The sequence below is a fragment of the Lagenorhynchus albirostris genome, chromosome 2 (genome assembly GCF_949774975.1).
Source record: "Lagenorhynchus albirostris chromosome 2, mLagAlb1.1, whole genome shotgun sequence".
In the NCBI taxonomy this organism is placed as follows: Eukaryota; Metazoa; Chordata; class Mammalia; order Artiodactyla; family Delphinidae; genus Lagenorhynchus; species Lagenorhynchus albirostris.
The window spans coordinates 112,026,771-112,051,802 of NC_083096.1; the positions used below are offsets into that span (position 1 = coordinate 112,026,771).

Consider the following 25,032-nt stretch of genomic DNA (forward strand, 5'->3'; position numbering starts at 1 on the left):
AAGAGCAAACAATTAAATCCCTGTTGAGATCTGAGGATTAAAGTGTTTTCACTGTCAGTGAGTAAATTGTTCAGGAAATTTTCCCCGTAAAATGGAATTTCTTTGGTCCTAACCATTCTCACAAATCTGAGCTTGTCCTATTAGTTAGTCTTAGGAAACATTTCCCAAAAGCTTTCTTATAAATTTGTTCCTCATATGTAGGAGTTTATCTTTTATGTAAGTAAGTGGTGTGCTCTGAAACTTCTAGATCATTTCCTCTTTAGGGTTGGTTAGAGCCGACTCATTCATCTGCTGTTTTTGTTAGTTAGTTAGTTGTTTTTGTTGTTTCTTAAAAAGTCTACTGATGAGATTATTTTGTAAGGAATCCATCCTTAAGCTGTTTCCTTGATGCTTTGTAACAAGTATTTGGGCAGTGATGTTTAATTCTAGGACGAGCATATTTTTGAGGTTTGTCACTTTATCTTAGTTACTCTTGCCTGTAAAGTTGAACTAATGATATTCATTCCATTTTACAAGTGCTTTTAGTTTCTTCCTTAACGTGAATGCTAATAATAGCAAACACTTATATAGTCCTTCTGTGTTCCAGGAACTCATCTAAGCACTCTACAGCTATCAACTTATTTAACTCTTACCTGAACTGTGTATTATCATTATCCCCATTCTAGGCAGAGAAGTTAAGTGACTTGCTCAAGGTTACACAGTTAGTCATTGGAAGAGCTGAGATCTGAATGCAGATTGCTCCTGGCATGTGCTTCTAACCCTATACCATATCACCAAGCTCTGTCATCACTTATTAATTCAGCAGTCATTCACCGAGCTTCATCTAGGAGACCACCAAAAATCAGACATGTCTTTCCTTCTCGACCTGCAGTCTGTGGTGCAGAAGATTAGGAAAATAGATAATTGTAAGTTTTATGGTAAACACAGGGGGCTCTGGGAGCACTTAGAAGAGAGATCATGGGATCTCATCTCTAAAAGGGGAACACGATTATCCCTATCTCAAAGGGTTGTTGAGAGGACTCGATGACTGGATGCATAAAATGCCTTGAACAGAACCACTCATATTAAGTGGAAGCTACTGTTTTTATTAAACTGAGCACTGGAAGCTGTGGAGTTGTGTGAGGAACTGGCCCATGGATCTTTAAAGTGTGTTGGAAGCAGAGGGAGCTGCAGGGACAGAGACCCAGAAACTAAAGACGACATGACCTGTTCAGGGCACTGCCAGTAACACAGAAGGTAGGAACAAGGGGTGAGGGGAGCAAGGAGGCTGGTGGGTCAGTCAGGGAGAGGTCATCAGGGACCTGCTGGTCAGGCTGTAGACTTTGGACTTGTCCTGAAGATGTCCTAAACAAGGAGGCAGCTTTGTCAGACTTGACTCATATAGAGATCTCTGACCACACTTTGCAGAATGTAGAGGCAGGAAGGCCATTGGAAAGCTATTAAATTAACGCAGGCTTGGGATGATGGTGAGCCGATCTAAGGGAAGCATAGGATGGTTGGAAAGAAACGAATGCATTAGAGGGAGATTAATGAGGTAGAATTGACAGTACTTGGTGATTGTTTGCATGCGAAGGTGGGAGAAGGGAAAAGTCCTTTGGGATGACACCCAAGTTCTGGCCTGGACAACTTAGTGGACAGCGGTCCTATTGCCTGGAACTCATGGCATGTAACCCATATATGAGTGCAGGTTCTGGCAGCATTGAGAAAGGGACCATGAGAGATGGTAGAGTACACAGTGAAAGAGGATGACCTATGAAAGGATCCACCATGGATCTAGCGTCAATACAGGGTGGCACAGATTTCTTAACATTTGTACAGAGAGGCTAATAACCAGACTGTTGGCACAGGGCTGTTGGCAACAGTGATCCTCACCCTCAGATACCTTTTGCTCTGAGGATCCCCACTGGCCCCCTAGCCTCCAGAGCCTGCCCTAGCAGGAGATGAATGCAACTTGTTTCTCAAGGAGTTGGCCTCATGCTCTTTATGCCCCAATACATGTTAGACCTGTGTTTTATAGAGCACTGGTGTTCTAGGGGGAATTTTAAAATCACATGCTATTATGCCAGGAGGGACCTCAAAGGCCATCTAGTTCAACCATCCCTGGAGGATATTTCACAAGCAGATGTGATAATACTGAATTACGTGTATTGTAAGGATACCGTTTCTGAGTCACACCATTTTTCTTCCAGCTCCAAATAAGATTGTTTTCACCCTAGTTTTTGTGCCAATAAGAACATAACTCTCCCCAGCCTCACTACCCTCCTGTTTCTGTATCTTGTTACCTCCATTAGATTTCAGCCTTTCTTTTCAGTGGCAACAAACTGATATGAATAGTATTTGTGTGTCATATATATATATATGTATATATACCATATTTCCATGTTTTATGATGAGAAACTCCTGCCTAAGTTTGGCATTTCATATACCCTCTGTTAATTCTGTCAGAGTGGATGTCACTTGGGTTTCTTTCTAGAATAGGAAAGGACCCCAGATTCTCCTAACTGGCCCCAACCTGGCTCAGTACCTGCAGGAAGGTGTATCTGCTGACCATGTAGAGTCAACCTGGGGGAAGTTTCTGTCTTTCTTTAAATAAAGTGCTATGTTCATATCAAGGGAGTTTTTAAATAAATAAGTGATAAAGTAAATGTTTTTCTTTCAGCGATAGAATTATTTTTTTTCTTAAGAATATAGGGGTTTTAATTTGTTAAATAGATCAGCCTTAATTGTATGATTCGCTAGTAAGATTTACTAACCCCTCTGTGTCTCAGTGTCCTCACCTATGAAGTGAAGCAATTAGAAAGCACAGAAATGACTTTATTTTGATTTTGTTCTAATTTTATAAATAAAGTCCCAAATAAGCAATTATGGCTGGCTGTAAATGAAATGTTATTCTTCTTCCCTAGGATGCGGTGGATATGTGGAAAAAAACAACAGTTTTGAACTTTAAAATTTCATTTTCTGACCACCTTTACAAGATCTTTGAGTATTTTACAAAGATGAGCAGTTTTGTATGAAGTCAGAGGATAAGTCATGAATTCATATTGCATAACTAACTACTTTAATGTTTGATGAAGAGTCTTACATGCTCAGCAAAATTGTAGAATAGATTTTTAATTAAAAAAATAAGAAGTGGTGCTCGTAAAACACCACATAAATTAAATAACAGATTAGCTCAGTTTATAATTTGTGATAAGGTTGCTAGGAGAGTAGATAAGAGCATGCTATAGATAGTATGTGTATGTGGATGTCAAGAAGCCCTTTGTTAATTGGACATCGTATTCTGGTGATCAAGAGGAACTGTGGGCAGGATGATAGAATAGTCAGAAGATTCACCAGTACCTGAACAGGTACCCCTGAGCCCTGGTGATTAGGGGCAGGCTTGATGTCAACCTAGCAAGAATCTCAAGGATGCCAGAGAACTCTGCGCTTGGTCTGTATTTCCCCAGCAAAGTAGCAACGACTTAGAGAAGATGGAAGAAACATTATTTGCAGGTGTCAAAATATGTAGGTAGCAAAAAGAGAGAAGAATAGCTAATATGTTAGGTAGGAGGTTCCTTATTTAAACAGCTGTCAACAGAGTAGAATGATCTGCCAAAGCAAGCGAGAACAGCACTTTATAAGAATAGATATGGTCGTTAGGTTTAGACAACACACACACACACACACGTGCACGCACACACACACACACACACACACACACACACACACACTGCAGTTATACAACCAAAAAATAAGGAAGATCTTAAAAACAATATATGTATATACGTTTGGGGGAAAAAAAGAACTAAGGGCTTTTTTTGTTTTTTTTTTTCGGTACGCGGGCCTCTCACTGTTGTGGCCTCTCCCGTTGCGGAGCACAGGCTCCGGACGCGCAGGCCCAGCTGCCATGGCTCACGGGCCCAGCCGCTCCGCGGCATGTGGGATCTTCCCGGACCAGGGCACGAACCCGTGTCCCCTGCATCAGCAGGCGGACTCTCAACCACTGTGCCACCAGGGAAGCACGAACTAAGGGTTTTTACTGACCAGAAGTGCTGCCGTGTCGAGGACATCACACTGTATGACTGTCCCAAAGGGGAGTGTGGTCATAGCCATGCTCATGGAATGTGAAGGATCTATGCTTAAGAAAGAAAGTGTGCTGCTTTCTCTGGATACAAGGACGTCCACAGTGGTACCGTAAGGCCAGATCTGGACATCACATTTTGAGAGGAATATGGTCAGTGTAGTCAGTACCTACTGGAGAGTGACTGGGGTTTGAAAGGATCCAGAACAGGTGAAGGAACGGGAATTGTCACCAAAGAAGAGAAGAAATGAGGACATAACAGTTATTTTAAAACATTATATGTGTTCAGACAAAGGAATTATATTTTAGAAGTTTGGAAGTTAAAGCTAGGATCAAGGGGTAGAAATTAGAGAAAGAATATTTTAACTCATCATCAGAAGAATTTTGTAAAAATTAGAGCTGTTCTCCAATGGAGCTGGCTGCCTAGTGATACAGGTGGGCTTCCCTTTGCTGGAGGTGCTGGGTAACTGATAGATGACTCTCGTGTGTAGTGCTACTTAGGGGTTCTTACACAACGTGGGAGGATAGATGGACAAACTGTAAGAACGCTTGTGAATCTCAGAGTCTATGACTCTATAAAAAATGTTTGTTAGATTTATTGACAACATTTTTGTGCAGGTATGGGAAGACGACTGATCTTATTTGAACTGGGAGCAAGCATTAAATACTTTAGTTGGTTGGGTGTATATCATCTACATAAAGCAAAACAATCTTGCCAAAGGCCTCATGCAGTACATTAGCTCTGGCTGGGCTAATTAGAATTGCCAAGCAAATGAGAGGATTCATAATAAAACCTCCACACGGTGAAAACTAGGTTCTGTGAAATTGAGGTTCCAGGCTATAGACGTCACTCCTGTTCATTTATCTTCTCGTTTGCTGTTGGCTCCTACCTGGTGATGCAAGAGTCAGATTCTGCTCTGATAGGATGAAAAGATCTTCTTGTACTTGGACAAATATCTACATATATCTTTAGACCATTCTTCTTCAATTCACTCATTTGATCACTCACTCATTAATAAGTATTGGTTAAGTGTCTGCTTTATGTCAGGCACTCTGCTAAGAACTGGGAATGCAAAAGTAAATTGGCTGTATCTAGTCATAATCCTTGAGGTACATATGGTCTAGTAGAGAAAACAGACATGAAAATGAAAAATATTTGCAGCATTGCTAGTGCTGTAACAGAGATGTGCTGAATGAATGGGACTCCGCAGGCTACTTCTGTCACTCAGGTCTTTTCACTTAGTTCCTCCTATACAGCTATGTTCTAAAAGACTTAATTTTAAAAAATAAAGATTAAATTTATTGAAAAAAATCATTATCCCTATGGGATTACTTAGGAAATAGCAGCTAGTTACTGCATCTCAAATAACTCTAGTTTCTTAGTATTTTTCTGCATCTTCCCACTCTGGAGTTTGATTCTGACCATCTTTAAACCTGGAAAGCAGGGTCAACAGCAAGAATGACTAACACATCATGTCTCACTCAGTGCTGAGCAATGATCTGGGTATTTTATGTATAATCAGTGATGTAGCCCTTACAGCAATCTCAGGAGGTGGGCGTCCTTATTATCTCCATGTTACAGATAAGGTAACTGAGGTACAGGTGGGTTAAATAGGTTAAATAAGAATCACCCAAGGGTACCCCAAAGCAAGTGTACCTCTGGGATTTGAGCCCAGTAGTTTGGTGCTAGGAGCCGAGCTGTTAACATGCTCCTCTGACCAATGCTGTTTTAGGTTTTCCAAATATCAGATCACAAAAGGAGTACACATAAGAGATGCTGATCACGACGATGTCTTTGTGCTAAATGCTGCACTGAAGGGCCTTGTATCTGTGCTCCCAACTGGGCCTCACCAACCCCATGAGGGGAATTTTAGTGTCTGTTTTACAGATGAAGAAACAAGGCTTAGCAAGTTTAAGTAAGTGACCCGAGTTTACCTAACTAGTAAATCCTTCAGTGTATGTATATCATGAGGTTAAAAGATCAAATTACTCATTGTACCCAATAATAAATAAACACATTTGCTTCAGGAAAATAAAAAGGTATATGTTGAAAGAGGAAGTGTTTCATATTTTCCTGTGGGGGAGGGGCTAAAGGATAAGAAGATGAGCTTTCTGTTTTTTGAGTATCACGATGTCTTTAGTTCCACAGTTTCAGTGAGACAGTATCTCAGACTTTATTTATTTGCCCTTTATTGAACTTAGGGTATTTGATGTGCCCAATATCCCAGACCAAGGTAAATAGATAGTCTCTAGTTCAAAGCTAGACTCCTTTAAACTTTGAACAATCTTTCTCAGCATCTATATTTATGTGATTTGGATGTTTCGTCTTCACTGATTAACAATTTATAAACTATTTATTGTCATTTACACATTTTGACTTATTAATCTCACTTGATTAATAGGATAGTAAAAGTAACCTTTTAAACAGAGAGTTCTTTCAAGCTATGATATAATATGGCTTAAATGTGTTTGATTAACCCAAATGTGGAAACACTTGGACTGTAAGAAGAACCTCAGACTCTTCTGTTCTAGATTATAATAAACCATCCCAAATCAGAAGAGGAGTCCTTGATTTCCCAGGTACCTATGATAACATGGTTTATAGTTTCTCTGGGAGAAAAATGCATGGGGGGTTGTCCGAGCTTGCTGGTATTGCAGCACCAAGGTACAGTGCCTGATCTCAAAGGTATTGGTATATTTATATGTCGTGTGTGTGGTCAGTAGGTTAGGGACATTTCAGCTTTCCTTTCCTGCTTCCTTGAAAACTGAGCAACTACTAAGCATCCAGCCCCAATCAGGTGTCAGGAATCCAAGGTGAATATGGCAGCATCTCTGCCCTTCAGGTGCTCTCAACCCAGCTGGCCGGATGGAGGGATAATGGTGTGTGATTTGACAGTAAGTATGTGGAGAGCCTATGGAAATGTGGGATGGGGACATATGACTCAGCCTGGGAGGAGTGTCTGAGGAAAGCTGCACATAGGAGGTAACAAGGGAGCTGCTTTCAAAGGAGGAAGAGGAGACCCTCAGGCCAGCAGGAGGCAGAGGGGAGAATGTGAATCAAGCATGGCACCACAACCAGTTTGCCTCCTTCCTTCCTCCCTTTGGCCTGTCCTGTCTCTGGATTGGGGGTGTGTGTGTGTGTGTGTGTGTGTGCGCGCGCACGCGCGTGTGTGTGTGATTAACTAGAATGCCATCGTATTTATTTGGATGGAGGAAATAAAATTACCAAGAGGTTTAGGTACTCAATACCTGGCAAATCAAATTACCATTAGACGTTTTTTGTACAGAATCGGAACAATAGAGACATCCCAGCCATGAGAAAGGCTGACCTTGACCAAGAACTCTTCTCCCTCTGAATTATATACAGTCGTTCTAGACATCCCTGGCTCTGATGACTTTCCTTCTTCTGAGATGTTAGTGCCTTCAGTCAGATTTCAGAAAAGGTGTTGCAGGTCTGGGAACTATAATGTCTCTTTAAGATGACTTTGGTATAGGGCTGAACTTAAAAAAACGACCTTTTTCCTCTCATTTCCAGGTTCTTACAGGATACTTTGTTGGCATCTCCTTGTACTTGGCACTCCTTGTTTGCAGTATCCATCGTCTCTTTCACTGTTATCTGTTATACATATTCTATTTATGTCCTCCAACCTTACTTTGCTTTCTTCTCCTTTCGTCCTTACTGTATACTCAAGCCACCCATTCCCTCATATTCCTTCTATCAAGCTTTGAAAGTTTGTTCAATGCAAACTGAGAATATGCTTCCAAATAATGGGTTTTTTTCTTTTTCTGATTACATAGTTTGTTCACTAAGTTATTAAGCAGGTTGTGCTTTACCAATAATTTTCTTTTTCTTGAATATGATGGAGAATGGCTTTTCTTAAATTCCTGTAGGCCTACACCATTCACTGTCACCAAATTACATTTCACAGAGGAGTGCACAGAGTATATCCAAACTGAAGACTTTTCCTTTTAAGTGGAAGGATCCCCAAGTGGGATGTAAGCAGATATGGTCATTAAACTTTAAGACCTAGGTTTGTATAAAATCCAGCACTACACACATTAATCCTGAGTGTGAGACTCCCTTGGGGCATCTGTTAAACATTCAGATTCTTGGGCCCCACTCCAGGCTCCTGGAATCAGAACCTCCAGAAGGGAACTAGAAGGGCTGTATACAAGAAAGGTGTTCGTAGGTGAGTTAAATGGGCAAAGTCCTCACTTTCATGTTTTCTGTCCAACTGGGATGATGGGCAATTAGTAAATGAAGCAACCAACCAGTCAACAAATAAACAAGGTAAGTGCAGAGAGTGATATAAAGAAATCAAACAGAAGAATATTTTAGGGAATGGCTGGGCTGGGCTACTTTATATGGCACAAAGGAAAAGCTCTCCAAAGGGTATACCTGGAGCTAAACTATGAGAAGGAGCCAGTGAAATCAGCAACTGCGAAAGAGCTAGTATGTCTCACCTTATTTATCTGTGTCCTGGGTAATTAACGCAATTATTGGCACCTCTTGGGGCTCAATGAATTTTCATTGGTTGACGCATGCAGTCCTGGGATAGCAATGCTTATATCACAAATAGGATACAAGCAGAATTCCTGAAGAAAAAGAGAAAATGAAGAAAAGTAGATAAAGGAGAGCATCCGGGATGAATAGGACATGGCTGGGGGTTGGGGAGGGTGGCAGCAGGGCAGCTAAGGAGTTGAGGAATAAAGAAAATTAGAAAACAAGGCTATGTTTGCACCTCTAGCTAGCATCACTGTGTTGCTAGTTAAAAGGTTAATCAGTAATTATTGCCATATTCTTGGGATTTGAGCACTGTGCTCTGACTAGCCTTGCTTTCTAAATTACAAAGTAAACTGAAAAAAGTGTTTGGAAAACAAAGACGGTGTCACATTACATTCCTTTAAAGCAAATTATGGTAAATACCAATTCCAACAAACTTAGGGACAAGTTACATGTGATCAAAAGTAGCAAGTTAAAGGTATTTTGACAGATTCTGAATGGCGCTCTGATTCATACACCTGGCAAGTTGAAACTGTCGATGTTTGTCACTTGGATTCTTTTTTTTCCCCACTTGGTAGCGGAAAGCATAACAAACGCAAAATGAGTTATTGGAGAAGCTGGCTACTTCAGAACTAGTGGGGTGGATTTACAGCAGATTATCTACACATCTGCATGTGGAGAAGGAAGCTGTAGGTGAAACTCAGAATCAGCCAGTGTAGGAGCCAGAAGGAAACTTACAGGTCATTATGGTCCAGATCCCTTAATATACAGATGAAGAAACTGGAGGCAGAGACGTAGAATGACATTTTCAAATTACTCTAGTCCAGGGTCTGGATTTGAATCAAGATCCCTTACTTCTTCATTTAATAAGCTTCTATTAAGTACCTATTATGTGTATGGCACATGGCCAAGCACTGTGTATCCCAGGCTGAAGAAGGAGCAAAAGGGATCTCCTCTGAGGATGTCAGTGTAGCAGGGTAGCCAAAATAGGATAGAGTGTAATTGTGTATGTGTGTGTGTGTGTGTGTGTGTGTGTGCACGCGCGCGTGCATGCGTACACACAGGTGTGGGCCTACGACAGCGACCAAAGCTTTCACACTTCAGCAAGCTTTCACACGACAGCAACACACCAGATGTGTTCATAAATTGCCTGAGGAAGCACAGCAGGGGAAGTGTCCGACACCATCTGGGCAGTCACAATGAACATTTTCTGAGTGTCTTCTGTGTTAGGCACTCTCCACCCATTATCGCAGTATATCTCCCAAAAAATCCTGTCAGGTCAGTATCCTTCATGCTCATTCCATAGCTAAGAAGTGGAGGGAGGCTCAGGAAGGTGAACTGATTTGCCTGTGGGCATAAACCAGGATTTCAACTCTGGGTCTGCTTGACCTTTAGCCTATGCTCTTTCTTTTTTTTTACCATAATAGGGATGGTAAGTGGATGTCATCCCAAGGGCAAATTCCAGCTGATTGCTAGAGGCTGAGCACCGTGCTGTGAAGGCTTCCAGGCCATATCTGGGCTCAGAAGCGCATGGTGACTTAATGATGGCGGCCATGGGAGTAGGACGGAAAGGGGTAGCCCTGAGTCAGGACTTTGTACTTCCCGAGCTATACCATACCATCACTCTTCCAGGCCCAACTCTCTCTGAGTCAAGTCTCCTACATCCTGTTCCCTTCCTCTGAGCTCAAGATGGTATTTTGTGCCATCTGGATGTCTAGAATCTTGTCTCCTTATCAGGTCAGCTCCCCTGTACATTGTCCCATGCTGCAACCCTTTTCAAAATTTTCAACCCCATCAAAGATATCCCTTTTGCATTGCCTCACAACCCTGCTCCATGCTGATGACAGCTTACGTGATATGTAGATTATTTCATGCCTACAGCTTAATATGTTCGTGTCTAGGTAAGGTGCAGGCCTTCCTAATTCAAAGGAGTGACTCCCGCAGAAAGAAGTTCAGATCCGTGGGCAGGCTAGCTGGGACCTGTCAGTCTTTAAGATTACACCAGGCAAATAGCTGCTGACCTCACACCTTTTCTTAGATGCTGTAGAGCCCTTGATATAATAGTTAGTGAGGTACTGAGGTACTGTAGGTCCACGCATACGGTGCTTAAAGAGGAATCTGGAGGTGGAGATGGTGTTTTCTTACTATTGCAGTTTATGATTTCCAGCTGTAGCCCTGAGTTAGACACTAAAATTAGGTCTAGGCTGTGGTTCTAGCTAGTACGCCTCTGCTTTAAATTTTATCTCATAACTCCTTGGCAGCAAAGAATTTCAACTTTCCAAAGCTGGCCACAAATTTGAAACAAGTATCTAAAAGCAGTTGTTAGAGTCAAAAGATACAGCGGTAGTAACAACTGTGTTAAATGAATCATTTGTGGAATGCTTAACTGCTCATCATCTATTTGAAGTTTCTCAGTGTTTCTTGTTTTCTGCAGTAAAAATAAGTCAGGTTTTCTCAAGGTATATATTTTCATTCCTTTCACATATGTGACAATCTATTTTCTGAATTATTGGACTTCTAAAACACTGTGGGTAAATAAGTATGAATTTGAATGCAAACCACATCTGGAGGTGTTATTTTTAAATTATTGAATAAATTCTTTAGTATCATAAGAGCATTTTCACTTGAGTATTCTATTAATATGTAACTTACACATTGTAATACTTCTAACCAAGAATAGCTATTAACTTTAAAATTTTACTTTTAAAATTCTTTTCAAATAAGAAGAGAGCTTCCATAGGATGAGGTTCCTAGCCTGATTTTTATATAGAGTTGTAATTTTCTATTTTAGTAAAACAGACAGCCCTGTGGCTTAGTAGGTTAGCATTATTGCTGGTGCCCTGCTGTTTTTTCCTGGATTAAAAACAAAGAATAACAGAGTGAACATATTTAAAATATATCCTCTTGTTTGATGAAATGAGTAGCCCGTGTGCCAAAGCGAGACTATTCTGTGTGAGGGATTGCTTTTATCACTATGGATGTTTTATTTATGTGCCACTCACATGTCAAGTTTTCTTTTTAATTGTATGTGTGAATTTTTAAACAGAGGAAAATAAGGCTAACTAGATGGAATAGAAAAGTATGAGTCCTAAAGAACAGGAGTCATACAGCTTGAGGTCTGAATCTTCTATACATCTTGTCTGTCACCTAAACCCCAAGAACTATCTTAAATATATTGTAGTGAGGGGCCCTTCTCCCATATGGACTGGTATTCTTTCCTATAATGTGTATATCTTCTTTCATATGATGTAGCCATGAGGTGTTAACCAGAGTATTGTTTGAAATATTTTGAAAACTTCCAAATAAGGGGGATGGTGGTTGTAGATTATTTCAGCCTAATATTGACTAGGGAGTTTGAAAGATTTTTGATTTCACTTGTCACCAATATTTTCAGTTGTAATTGTCTCTTCTAAAGTGTTAGACATTCCTTAACTTGATGTTTCTGATTACCTTAAATTGCAGTCATTAAATGTCATTTCAGTACTTAACTGAATATTCTAGTGTATGATTCACTAGACTTTAGAAACTTGTATTGAATTCATGATACTGGTTTTTGAGTACAGCACTGAAACTAGTTGAATTACTAGAGGAAAGCTCAGTGGTAATCTAATTGGACTATTAGTGAGTCTCTTAAACAGGTACTGAAAGAACATAGAATATCATTAAAATAAAAAAAAACAATTGCTTCTTATCAACATAACTGACCTGTCACGTGGCACCAGAAGGATGTTATATTTGTTATTCAAATGTAATCATCTGGAAGACATTCACTCTTAGTGGCTGACACATGGCAGGTGGTTGCCTAGGAAGTATTTATTAATGAAAGAACATATGGCTTCAGTTCCACCTACTGCCGATGACTCCCAAGTTAACGTTTCAATTTGGAGCTCTCAGAGTTCTGACCCACATTTCTGGCTGCCTTCTACTCTTCTATGCCTGGAGGAGCCACAGATATTCTAAGTGCCCAATGCCTAAAACTGAATCACCATCTCTTCCTTCTAAGCCTGTCCCTCCTCTCTCTCCCGCTTGGTTATCAGAATCCCACTACCCAGTCACCCTGGATTCTTTCCTCTCCCTCACTTCCTAGATCCAGTTGTTTATACATCAAGTCTTACAGGTTTTCCTCCTTACCACCTTGCTGACCTGGCTACATCTCACCAACTCCATCAGATCCTTAGACTTTCCACCTGAATTTTAGCTGGTCTTCAGAGGAGTCTCCATGCCTAGGTCAGTGGTCCTATACTTCACCCTACTAAAGCATTCCCCAGGGAGCTCGTTAAAACCGGAGATGCCCAGATCATACCTTCATCAGTTTCTCATTTGGTAGGTCTGGGTGGGACCCAGAAATCTGAATTTCAAGCAGTCAGCCCAGGTGATTGTGACGCAGGGGCAGCGTCACATACCTCCATTCCATCCTGAGCACTCAGACACAGCTTTGCTTTAAAATATAAGACTTATCCATGCTCTTGACTAAAAATCTTCAAAGAACTACCATTCTACAGCAGTCATTTTCAAACCTAGGTCAGCGAGGTTCCCAGGGGTTCCTCAGAAGTGCCTCAGTGTATGTATGTGTAGTGGGGGCGGGGGGAGTACTGTAGTGTGAAGGTGGGAGTGAATTCTCCAGGAAGATCTTTAGTCAACTCCCCCCACCCCATCTCCTTCTTTAGTCAGAGCAGCTCTGATATTGAAGTTTAACAAGAGATTTTCTTTGGGAAGTCATCCTCTACTTAAAAAGAATAATAATGATCTATAGAAGTAGGTTTCAATTTTTTTTTTTTTTTTTTGCGGTACACGGGCCTCTCACTGTTGTAGCCTCTCCCCTTGCGGAGCACAGGCTCCGGACGCGCAGACTCAGCGGCCATGGCTCACAGGCCCAGCCGCTCCGCGGCATGTGGGATCTTCCTGGACCAGGGCACGAACCCATGTCCCCTGCATCGGCAGGCGGACTCTCAACCACTGTGCCACCAGGGAAGCCCTCAATTTTTATTTTTTAATCAGGACCCCACAGTGAGAAATAATGTACATTCTCTATCATGGCCCAATACATACACATATTTTTGTGTGTAATTGAAACAAGTTTCATGAAACATACCATTACTATACTTGATGTATCCTGATGTTTTCTGTTCTATTTTATTTTTTAGAAAAAAGCTGGTTGCAACCTACTAAACTGATTTCACAAGCCACTGATGAGTTGCAACTGAGCCTGAAAAACCTCAGCTCTTAACCTTTCTCATTAGGTTTCCTTTATGAACCGTGGAACCTAGAAATATTTTCTTAATCCTCCCATGATGGTGTATGACTCATACCATTCTAGGTGCTTGGGAGAGAGGTTACTTCATTACATACCATGGATACCTGAGGGCATTCACCTGATGAACTCCTGGTTGAAAAAGACTTATGGGGTGTGATCTATGCAATAAATCCAAACTCCTGAGAACTGCCCAAAGGGCCCTTCCGGGTCTGACCCATGTTCATCTTTCAGACTTCATCTTACTTCCCTAGTCACCTTCCTGGGTTAAAACCATCTTAAACTGTTTGGAATTCCCCAAGTACATCATTGCTATTTCTCACCTCTGCACAGTCATTCTTGACCTTCAATACTCAGCTCAACTGAGTGTCATTTCACCTGACACCTTCCTGGACAGTAATCAGAATCATCACATCCTGGTCCCCTGCCTGTCAGTGCCCAAAGGACAGGACAGCACACTGTTTGCATCAGCAAGTGCTGCAGCTAATGCGTTACCTGGCCCCATGTGGGCTCTTAATAAACTTCAGTTATGTTCAATGGACTCATCTTCTCTGCTACTGAGTATGGCGCTCTATACTTCATTCTGAGGACACAGACAAGTATGAGGCACAGCCTACATGCTTAGGAAGCTTGCAGTGGGCCCAAGAGACAGGACGTATATATTAAAAACTACCTCAGAATAGCACAACGCTCAAGAGTTTGCATGGGGGAATCAGGCCTGGGTTCAAATTCTGACTCTTCTAGTTGTTGGCTTCTGACTAAACCTAGGACAAACTCTTGAGCTGTTCTGAAGTTCAAATTCATCATACGTGAGACGGAAAATAAGAGTGGCAACTTCACAGGGCCATGAGTTTTAAACAATGGGTGTATGTAAAGCTCTAAGCACACTGCCCAGCCCAGAGCTCTTGGGAAATGTTAGAGTGGAATTAAGCAGGTAATATGCCCAGTGCCATGTGGATGTTGTAGGTGGAAAATGCCACAGGAGTTGAGAGGAGGGGGTGGTCACTGTGGGTTGGACATATGGGAAAGGTCCAGTGGAGGAGCTAAGCTTAGAATGAAAAGTAGACCTTAGATTAGGAGCCAGGAAGGCATTCCTGGCAGGGCGAACCAGAGCGCCAACCAAGGCCAGTGGAGGACAGTATATGCCTTGCCTGTAGACTAGTTTCCCTGCTAGTGTGTGTACATTTCATTTATGCATAAGATGTACTCAAACTTTCTTTCCAAATAGAAGCTGAAGATATTGATCTGAAGGTGATTTTCTTGTTCTAAAGAATTCTGCCCCCTTTCTCTTTTCCATGACTTTTTGCCAAGTGTGTATGGAATCTACAGTTTTGCTGACAGTATCAGCTTGATTAAACCATTTTGGTCAGCATAGAAAAATGGTTTGTAAAACTGGCCATGCATCATAATCACCCAGAGAACTTTTTAGTCCTACAGATTTCCATGTACCACCCCAGAGAGTCTGACCATTGGCTCTGATCTAGGACCAGGGGATCTGCATTATTAAAAAGCTCCCCTGGGAATTCGATGGCCTGCCAGCTTTGGGAACTGGTAGCTCAGAGAATTCATCTTAATCAGTTTTTAGCCATACTGTCTGATAATGGTGTCTGGGAAACCAATACGTCGAATTTGTTTGAATTTTATGGGGAGTTGAAACTCATAGTTTGTAGAATTTAGCAGTTTTCTACTTGGAAAAGAGTTCGGAAGCCACTTAACCCTCTCTCTCTCATTTAGGAAAAATCTCTTCCCTTTGTACATCTCAGGATGATCTGGGCAAAATAAATACCCTGGCCGAGGGAGGCTCTCTGTCTGCCGAACAGCAAATTCCTCTCCTAATAGCTTCATTTTCTTAAAAAGAAGTCTTACCTTCAAATTCTGCCTTTTGGTACTTTTCCGCTTGTCTCAGGGTGACCTTCAAGGTAAGTCATGCTTCTCTCTATGTGATGGCCCTTCAGGTCTTTGGGGATAGTTAACATAATGTGGTTTTCCTTTGCCTTTTCTTTTCCAAGAGAAACATTCTTGATTTCTTCTATCAGTTCCCAGATAGATACCTTTAGATCTGCTCTTACTTGTTAATGCCTGATTTAGGGGGGAGGGGGGAAGATCCGGGCTTGGCATGTGTCTCTTTGAAAGCCTTGTTTGGTCCCAGCTGTCTTGGTCTGAGCATTGAGTTTAAATACTCAAAAAACATTCATCTTAGTTTTTTCCTCTAGAATTTTTTGGAAATTGATAAGGGACTGACTGATATATATTTCTCAGGATGTACCCTCTGCCCCTCTTTTAAGAACTGGGACAGACAGAAACATTTGTATGTTTCTGACATCTTCCACATTCTCCAAGAATTCTCCAAAAAGACGGATTCCCAAGGCCAAAACCATTCCTGACATTTTCTTCTCTTTTAAATGTTTTTGGGGACCTCGTATCTGCTGCTGCTGACATACAGTAAAAATCCCCAATGAATGAGCTGTTTAGATAAGCTGTGCCCCCGCTCTGAGATGTGTTTGGAGGTAGAGCTTGGCCACTGGTGGAGGAGTTGGGGAGCTGCAGTTTCCCAGGGTTCCTGCTTGGAGTGCAATCATCACTTCAGACAGCACCGCTGAAGTACCCATCAGCAGCGCAGTGTGTGGCGGCTGTTCAGTCAGAGACTTGCCTTTTGTTGTTCTTGGAAACGGTGTAAAGAAAAGGTCAGCAGATTCTTTTTTTAATAAATTTTATTTATTTTTGGCTGCGTTGGGTCTTCGTTGCTGCACGCGGGCTTTCTCTAGTTGCGGCGAGGGGGGTCTGCTCTTCGTTGCGGTGCGGAGGCTTCTCATCGCGGTGGCTTCTCTTGGTGCGGAGCGCGGGCTCTAGGCACGCGGGCTTCCGTAGTTGTGGCACGTGGGCTCAGAAGTTGTGGCCCGCGGGCTCTAGAGCGCAGGCTCAGTAGTTGTGGTGCACTGGCTTAGTTGCTCCACGGCACGTGGGATCTTCCCGGACCAGGGCTCGAACCCTTGTCCCCTGCTTTGGCAGGCAGATTCTTAACCACTGCGCCACCAGGGAAGCCCCAGGTCAGCAGATTTTTGTTGCTTTTCTTACCTGTATTTTTGTTGAAATTCTTTCTCCTTTCTTTCCTCCCCTTCCCTTCCTTCCTTCTTTCCTTCTTCATCGTTTTCGCTTCCTCCCTCCCTCCCTCCCTCCCTTCTTTCCTTTGCCAGAAATTCTTTCTGTTAGCAAAGCAAAGAATGACTTGGTTGTGATATACTGTATGCAGTTTCATAGTCAGGTATGATGTTCTATGAACGGGACTTTAAAGGTCAGAAGTACCTTCCCCCCTTCCCCATCACTTACTTTAGAAATAATATCCTTTGCAGCTCACTGCTGAGCAGCCTAGCATGTGAACAGGAGCACAAGCCCTGGGGCCAGGCTGCCTGTTCAAATCCTGGCCCTTTCACTTATCATGGCTTTGAGCAGGTTACCAATTTCTCTGTAGTTCACTTTCCTCAGGTTTAAAATGAGGGTTATATATATATATATATATATATATATATATATATATATATATTTATATTTATATTTATATATACCTATTTCCAAGGGTTGCTATGAGGATTAAATGGTTAATTCATATAAAATGCTTACAACAGTGCCTGGTGTATAACCATTGCTCAGTGAAAAGTGTGTCAGTGTTGACTGAATGAATTATTTTATGAAATTCAATGCAAAAGGAAAGTGTATGTGAAGTACCACATTATGACAAACAGGGCATCAATTTGAAGATTTATTTAGAGTGTTTAGGTCCCCTGATTAATCCAAACTAGAGTTTTATGCTAGGGAAAAAAGCTTTAATGATTTTTAAAAATCCAATTTTAAAAACAGTCTTTAGGAAAACATATTGGCAATTTACTTTTATCCTTTTCTCTGTTGTGTGTGTGTGAAATATATCGTTCAAACAAAATTATATAAGATATATGTAAAGTTTAAAGAATAACACTTAAAAGAATATTAAAAATTTAAAACACCTGTGCACTTGCCACCCAATTTAATAGAACATTTTCAGTGTCTTTAGAACCTCCTTTGTGCCCTATCCTGGTGGCCCCCTCTCTCTTGTAGAAATAACCATATTATAAATTTCATGTTAATCATCTTGCTTTTCTTCATGGTTTTATCACATATGGTTATAATGTTAGACATCAAATTATTTAGATTCACTTTTTTAACTGTACAATTAACATTGATTTTGTTTATTAGTATACCGTTGACCCTTGAACAACAGGGGTTTGAACTGAGCGGGTCCATTTATGTGCAGATTTTTTTCAGTAAATACATGCTACAGTGCTACATAATCTGATCTGAGGTTGGTTGTATCTACAGATGTGGAATCATAGATACGAGGGCCAAATGTAAAGTTACATACGGATTTTCGACTGTGCAGGGGTCAGCGCCCCTAACCCCTGTGTTGTTCAAGGATCAACTTATCTGGATTCATTTCCAGCATCTTAATTTTTTCTTTATCCCATTTTTCTATGTTTCCCTCCTTTCTTATGCATTGAGACTTTTTTTTTTCCTTTTCTTTACTTGCATCCTTCCCCCTCCATTGGTTTGGAAGTTATATACACTATTAAATTTTGACATGCGTATTTAACTAAGTATAAAGTTTATCAATATTTCTCCCTCCTACCCATTAAAACAAAAACCTTGGAACACTCCCACTAGGATTTCTTTGGAATTCTGCAGTCTCACACAGAAAGGACTCTTCACGTCAAAGTTGGTAGCTACAGCTTTTGATGTCTGCTTTGTTTAGTTCTTCCCTCCTGACAACATAGTAACCCTGTCTCAGAAATGGCAGAGAGAACAAAAGTGTTACTTCTACGGGAAATACAGACCGCTGGAGCTGGATGCAGCCTTAAAGGTTATCTAAATTAGTGTTTTTCAAACTTTTTGACTAATCCCAGCAGTCAAAAATAATATTTTATTTTATAACCAATGCACACATAAATATAGTATATAAAACTGAAACAAAAGTTTCAAGAAACAATACTTCTCTTGGTCTGTGTAATATACTCTGAGCTATTCCATTCCATTTGCATTTCCATTCTTTCATTAAAAAAATAAAAAGAAACTTTTCCAAATTCATTAAATTGATTGCATACTCACTAAGGTGCCTTGGCCCACAGTTTTAAAAACCCAGAACTTGCCTAACATCCTCAATTTACAGTTTAGGAAGATGAAGCCCAGACCGATGACATGGATCTCCCAGAGTTGTACAGTAAGTGAAGAATTAGGACCCAAATCCCTGCTATTTTATCTCTAAGTTCACTTCTTTCTTCACATATGTCAGCCAAACCAAAAATAATACAGAATGGAGAAAAAAGGGGGCCATTGGAGAGCTGTAGTTATGAAATGGGAAGTGAAACCCCCTGAGAACTCCTGCACGTCTACTTTTGGCAGATGTCTTTGACAGAGCATCTCATGATAACCACTGCTGAGTGAACCCAACACGGTATTAGACACCACTTTTCATTACCTCTGACTCTTAACAACCACTTCGTAAGTCGGGATCATTATCCTTATTAAACAAGGGAATGAAGGCTCAGAAGAGTAATTTGCCTCACTAGCAGTATGTAAGGTGAGGGGCTGGGCGTAGCTGTCTGACCCCATAGCTCACGGAGTTTCATGGCCTCATACTGCCTCTTTATAATTCTTGACTTGCTTATTATTATATCTCTCAGAAGGAAGATAAAGCACCAAGAGGAATACTGTCCAGGTCTGACTCTAACCAGGAAGAGTAACTAGTTGGTGATACGGTTCACAGACTCGCTTGTTCATTCTATCTCTCCCATTAGCCCTTTTGTTCCCGCACCGCATGGTCTTCGCCTCATTCACTGTCTAGTACAGTTCTTGGCACATTGAAACCTCACAATGACTATTCAGTGGATAAGTAAGGGCATTCAGAAATCAGAAGGACTTTGGGAGAAAGAAACCACGTCCCAGTATGGAGGCAGGTCCCATAGTGGCCCAGTGTACAGCCTGTGGAGGAAGACTACCTAGGTTCAAACTTCAATGTCCCTTACAAGCTATTGGCCTGTAAGTAAGTTACTGAACTTCTCTTGTGCCTCAGTTTCCTGAGGATGATAATGATGTCTATTTCAGAGTGTGGTTCTATGAGTTAATAAAGGGAAGCGTTGATGTGTTAGCTGTCATTGTTATCTGTTGTTACGATGACTAAGTAGGGAAATTGAACATGTGTCTCATATTTTAGGAAAAACATACCAGAAAGTTTGAGGTAAGCTAAGTATGATCATGTGGGTAGAGACTCAGAACAGACCCCCCTTCATGTGCCATTGGTGCTAAAATTATGCTAAATAAATAAATGTGCTAATAAAAAGCACATTGATATCTCATCGTGAAAGAGAAAGATTTGTTTCTGACAAAAATATCTCGGCCTAGAACAGATTATTAAGCAGATGGCCTATGACTATGTCAAAAAGAATTTAGTGCTTACTCGGCAGCAACATGGATTTGTAAAGAATACAGTTTTTGAGCAGGTGACTTGATTGAAAGACTAGGAGACTCCCATAGATGCAATGCATCTTATTTTCAGGAGAGCATTTGGAACGTCTGATTTGGAGAACAGCAGAGTGCAGGGTTAAGTGTGTGAGGCTTCCCCACATAGACCCTGGGATCTGGCCTCAGTTTTCTCACCTGCAGAGTGTGGATAATGACTGCACAGCCTCCTAGTGTGATTCGGAGAACAAACAGAAATAAGGTCCGTGTTGTGCTCAAGAAGTAAGAGATAAGTGTAAGCCCCTACTTACGGTACCTGGGTAAGCAGATAAGAAGGTGAAGTGGAACGTGGTTAAGAGTCTGTTTGCTTCTAAGAAGCCCAGTCTCAAATGCTCAGAGGAAGGCTGGAAGTTTGCTTTGCAGTTGTCAGAACAAATCCTCAAGGTCCCTTGACACCACTGACCGAAGACCGGGCGAGAAGAAACCCAAATAATTAGCCTGAGGTCTGAGTGCCTGTTGCTTCCTCTCTCTCCCTCCAGGGGCCTTTGTCGTGTGCTGGACACCAGGTCTGGTGGTTCTGCTGCTCGACGGCCTGAACTGCACGTGGTGCAACGTGCAGCATGTGAAAAGGTGGTTCCTGCTGCTGGCGCTGCTTAACTCCGTCATGAACCCCATCATCTACTCCTACAAGGATGAGGACATGTACAGCACCATGAAGAGGATGCTCTGCTGCTTCTCGCAGGAGAAGAACCCAGAGAGGCGGTCCTCCCACATCCCCTCCGTGGTCCTCAGCCAGAGCGACACGGGGGGCAGCCAGTATATGGAGGATAATAGCAACCGAGGCCAGGTCTGCAACAAGAGCAGCTCCTAGGCTTCAATGTCCCTCTGCCTGGCCCAGCCTTCGTCTGGGAGAACTGTTCAGAATGGTTACCTGTCTCCAACTAAGCCCACATACAGTGTTATTTGAGCCCTGAATGAATCATTGGGAATTTTTTTTTTTAAATTGTTTTTCATCATTTAAAAGCATGGGCAGGAAAGAGAGGATACGATGCATTTAGAGAAAACGCACAGAAAGAGGGAAGGCAGCACGGTGGATTCCTGCCTGACATCCTGTGAACCCCTAGGAGCATCGCCCACCAGGCCATGCATCCCGGGCTCTGCCACCATCTTGTAGCCATTCTCTTTGTGTTTCCAAAGGATGCTGTTAAAGGGCTTAGGCCAAAATAAATAAAAATGTTACTTGAGCCACCTTATGTAGCTGCTTGGAAAGCCTATGTAGTTCTTTCTGCATGCATTTGAAATTTTAAAAAATGCTTCAGCAGTGATGTTTTTCTCCTCAAACAAATCATGGCCAGTAGCTAGGTGTTCAATAGGAATCTCAGAATAACAAACCAGTCAGGGCTCCAGATTAATTTACTTGATTTTTAACTGAAAGAACATTCTGAGGAAAAAGATTTACTTTGAAGTAATAACAAAAAAGGTAAACGTTAAAAACTCTTCTTGCGGGAAAAAGAAAAAGAGGCTTTGATGTGGTCCTCTCAGTGTGCGTGCGTGTGTATACACACCTGTATATTTACACACTTCGAATTTGTATTTAAAGACATCACAGACAGTGATGGTGAAATAAATTCACTGACCACCCAGACTTTCCAGTCTAGGACTACAGTTGTAGAAATGACCTGTTGTGCTCTAAAATAGAAAGAGGTGATTTGTTTGAAAACAGACATTCAGCAGGGTAAAAAAATATATTAGCATGCGGACTGAGTTCCTTGCATATAGGATCAAATTTGAGCTTAAATGAGTCTTTCCAGTTCCTTCCATGCCACTGGTGACTTGTCAGATTTAGTATTTAGAATAATTTTCACACCTCATATTTTATCCACAATTATTGACATGTTTCCACTACTTGTTTTACTTGTGGATTGAAGTTTGATCTGGGTTCTATTTAAAAGTTTTCTCCTTCAAAGACCTAGGTAGGCAACATGAAAGGCAAGTCAGTAAGAAAAAAAAAAAAATTTATATACATAGGCTACTGACCAGAGTTTTCTATGTAAAGCATATAGAGTATCTTCTGATTCTAAAATGAGAATAACTTCAAGGCAGATATTATAGTATTTATGTAGTTTGCAAAAGAAGTTTACATTTTTTTTTTTTTGCTATTGTGGTGTAACATTTATGTGCAAGAACTACTTGTAATAAAAGGATTTGAGAAGTCATGCTTTTAGATATAATGGCCTAAAATAGAGAGTAGTATGATTTGAAGGTATAGATTTCACAAACTGTGTAATAAGTGGGTCTATCTGAAGCTTATACCAAAGCTACCTATAAAATAAAATAAAAAAAGAGGATCTGTTTTCTATCGTTGGAGGTGCATTATTACCTTGTGTATTTTCTAAGTAAAAATATAGTTTGTGGTAACTATAGTACATGCGTCTATTGCAGAAGAAAAATCAGATTTGCCAGGAAGTACATACTCTCAGTGTTTCATGTAAGCATTTTGAATCTACAGCCGGGCAAAGGGTGGAGAATTGAGATTGAATTCCCATCCCTGAATAGCTACTAAGGGATCTTTAAAGGTTTTATTTTGAGCAAAGCATCATTTTTAGTACCCTGCAGCAGAGTGTCATGTTCAGAATGGTGTCTGGAGGGGATCCAACTATGGAGACTCGGGGTGGAAATATATAGCTTTTGTTTTTATGCACACACATATCTTAGCACTGGTGCAAGAGTAGAGGAGTCATGTATATTTGCAGATGACAAGTGCCAGCCATCACAGGGCTCACCAAGAACACAGCAAACCCATCTCTTAGTTGGGGAAAAAAACCAAGGAAAGAATGTTCCTATTCAAATCCTAGGACCCCGAGTTTATCTGCAAGTCATTGTGATGATGGTTCTAAAAATTTGATCTAGACCTTTCCAGACCAGCCCTTGACTCAAAGCATGGGCTACTCCCGAGCCAAGCAAGATTTCATTTTCTCCCTAGATTTGCAGCACTGTCCAAGGTGTTCTGTTAAATCTATATGGGTGAGAGCGTTTAATCCTTCATGAAGACTGCCTGCTTGGAAAGAAAGAATTTTTTGGAAGTAAACTGACGTTTCTTGGTGACATTTTTTTTTAAGTGACTGGTAGACTTGAGGCCATAATGTAACTTTTAGAAGCCCTAAGCACTGAAATGATTATGCCTCCATTTGTGTAATTCCAAATAAAAACAATACTTAACCATAGAACAAATGTAAGCCTTGAAAAAAACTCTAATTTCCTTCACAGTTAGCACTTTGATGCTTTATATAAACGTTGATAATCAAAATTTAGCAATTTCGATGCCCCTGCTGCCCTGGCACCCTGAGTTTGGATGGCCCAGGATCCGGGCCTGGGAGAGCCCAGCAGCAGCATCATCAGGCAGTGGGGGGACCAGGGAGGCATGGGGGGTGCAGCTCTTTTCATCTGGTGCTGCCCCACATGGACTACAAGGCATGACATGCCCCGTGCTTGTAGACTAACTGTAGGAGGTTGAGAGTGTTTTGTTCTTATTAGCTCATCAATTCCCTAATCATTCAGGGAGTGGGGGCAATAAGAATGCTTGGCCCTCTTTTAATTGATTGACTAGGCATAATGAAGGCAAGCCCCATGAAGACATTCATGAAGGTGACTTAACGACAAACACAAGCCCTGTTAGAACTTGGAGTGAAAATAACCAGAGCGTTGTTCTACACGATGATGCATCTCACGGCATACTAAAAAGAATTTAGACACACACAAAAACAGATCTGTTTTCTGGGATGTTTACCAGAGAATTCTATCCCCTTGGTGGACCACTAAATGTGAGCTTAAATTGGAAACTCCTAGAGCTCCTTCCAACTGTACACACTGTCTTTCAGGCATAGGAGTTGGGGTTAGAATCACTTAAAGACATGAAGGAGCTTTAAGAGAAGATGCATTTTGTGAGGGATGCTCTCCTGAACACGTCACATAATTTACAATACTCATAATGTAAGACCGGTTTTCACAGAGGAGTAAACATTAGGATGGGAGATGCTGTTGCTGTAGGGTTTTTTTTTTTCTTTTCTTTTTGGCCCTAATCCTCTATCTATTTTTACATCATTCTCTCTAGTGCCTTTTAGAGTGTGCTCTCTCCTAAATTAATAGATGGTAAAGTTTTAATGGCAGTGATTATGGGTTCAGAGTATTTTATTATATATGACTTCTGAGCTAAAGGTTTATGGTGCAAACAATAGGACAATGGTCACATGGGGAGATGCCGGTACACGGGAATAAGAGGGTGGGTCATGTTATATATATAATGCAGTACCTCTGCCTGTCAATCCATGAACATGGTTTGCAATTTACTGGGTCAGCCAATTTTGGAATTTGCAGTTCTTGCCAGCTTTTTAGAGAGTTGCAACTTTATAAAAAATTTTCTGTATTAGCAACTTCAAGTTTACATAATTCAAATTTCCAAAAACCTCATCTGTATTGTATTTGTTACTGAGATTAGCACTTACACATTCTTTGTTAGTCGTAAGGTCGTATTGAAGAAAAGGGGGTGGCACCTGTCAGAAGTCCATGTTATATCTTTGTGCATATTAGAAATCACTGTCCCTTCCTCAAGACACTTTACCTGCATCTATTGGAAAGCATCTAATACATTTTGTATTAGAACTTTTGTTAGAACTTTACTACTACTTGTCAGACAACTTCCTAACACATATGCACATTCACAGTATGATTGGCACA

At 41.1% G+C, this 25,032-nt stretch overlaps 1 protein-coding gene across 4 annotated transcripts in view; it reads left to right on the forward strand.

The window, feature by feature from the left end:
- Nucleotides 1-22,636, forward strand: part of LPAR3 (lysophosphatidic acid receptor 3) — a 72,865-nt gene extending 50,229 nt beyond the window's left edge. For all 4 annotated transcript variants that reach the window (XM_060139641.1, XM_060139643.1, XM_060139642.1 and 1 more), the window contains one exon: nucleotides 20,838-22,636. In XM_060139641.1, coding sequence (XP_059995624.1) covers nucleotides 20,838-21,169 — 332 coding nt within the window. In that variant the 3' untranslated portion in view covers nucleotides 21,170-22,636. The remainder of the gene's footprint in view (nucleotides 1-20,837) is intronic.
- Nucleotides 22,637-25,032: the final 2,396 nt, after the last annotated feature.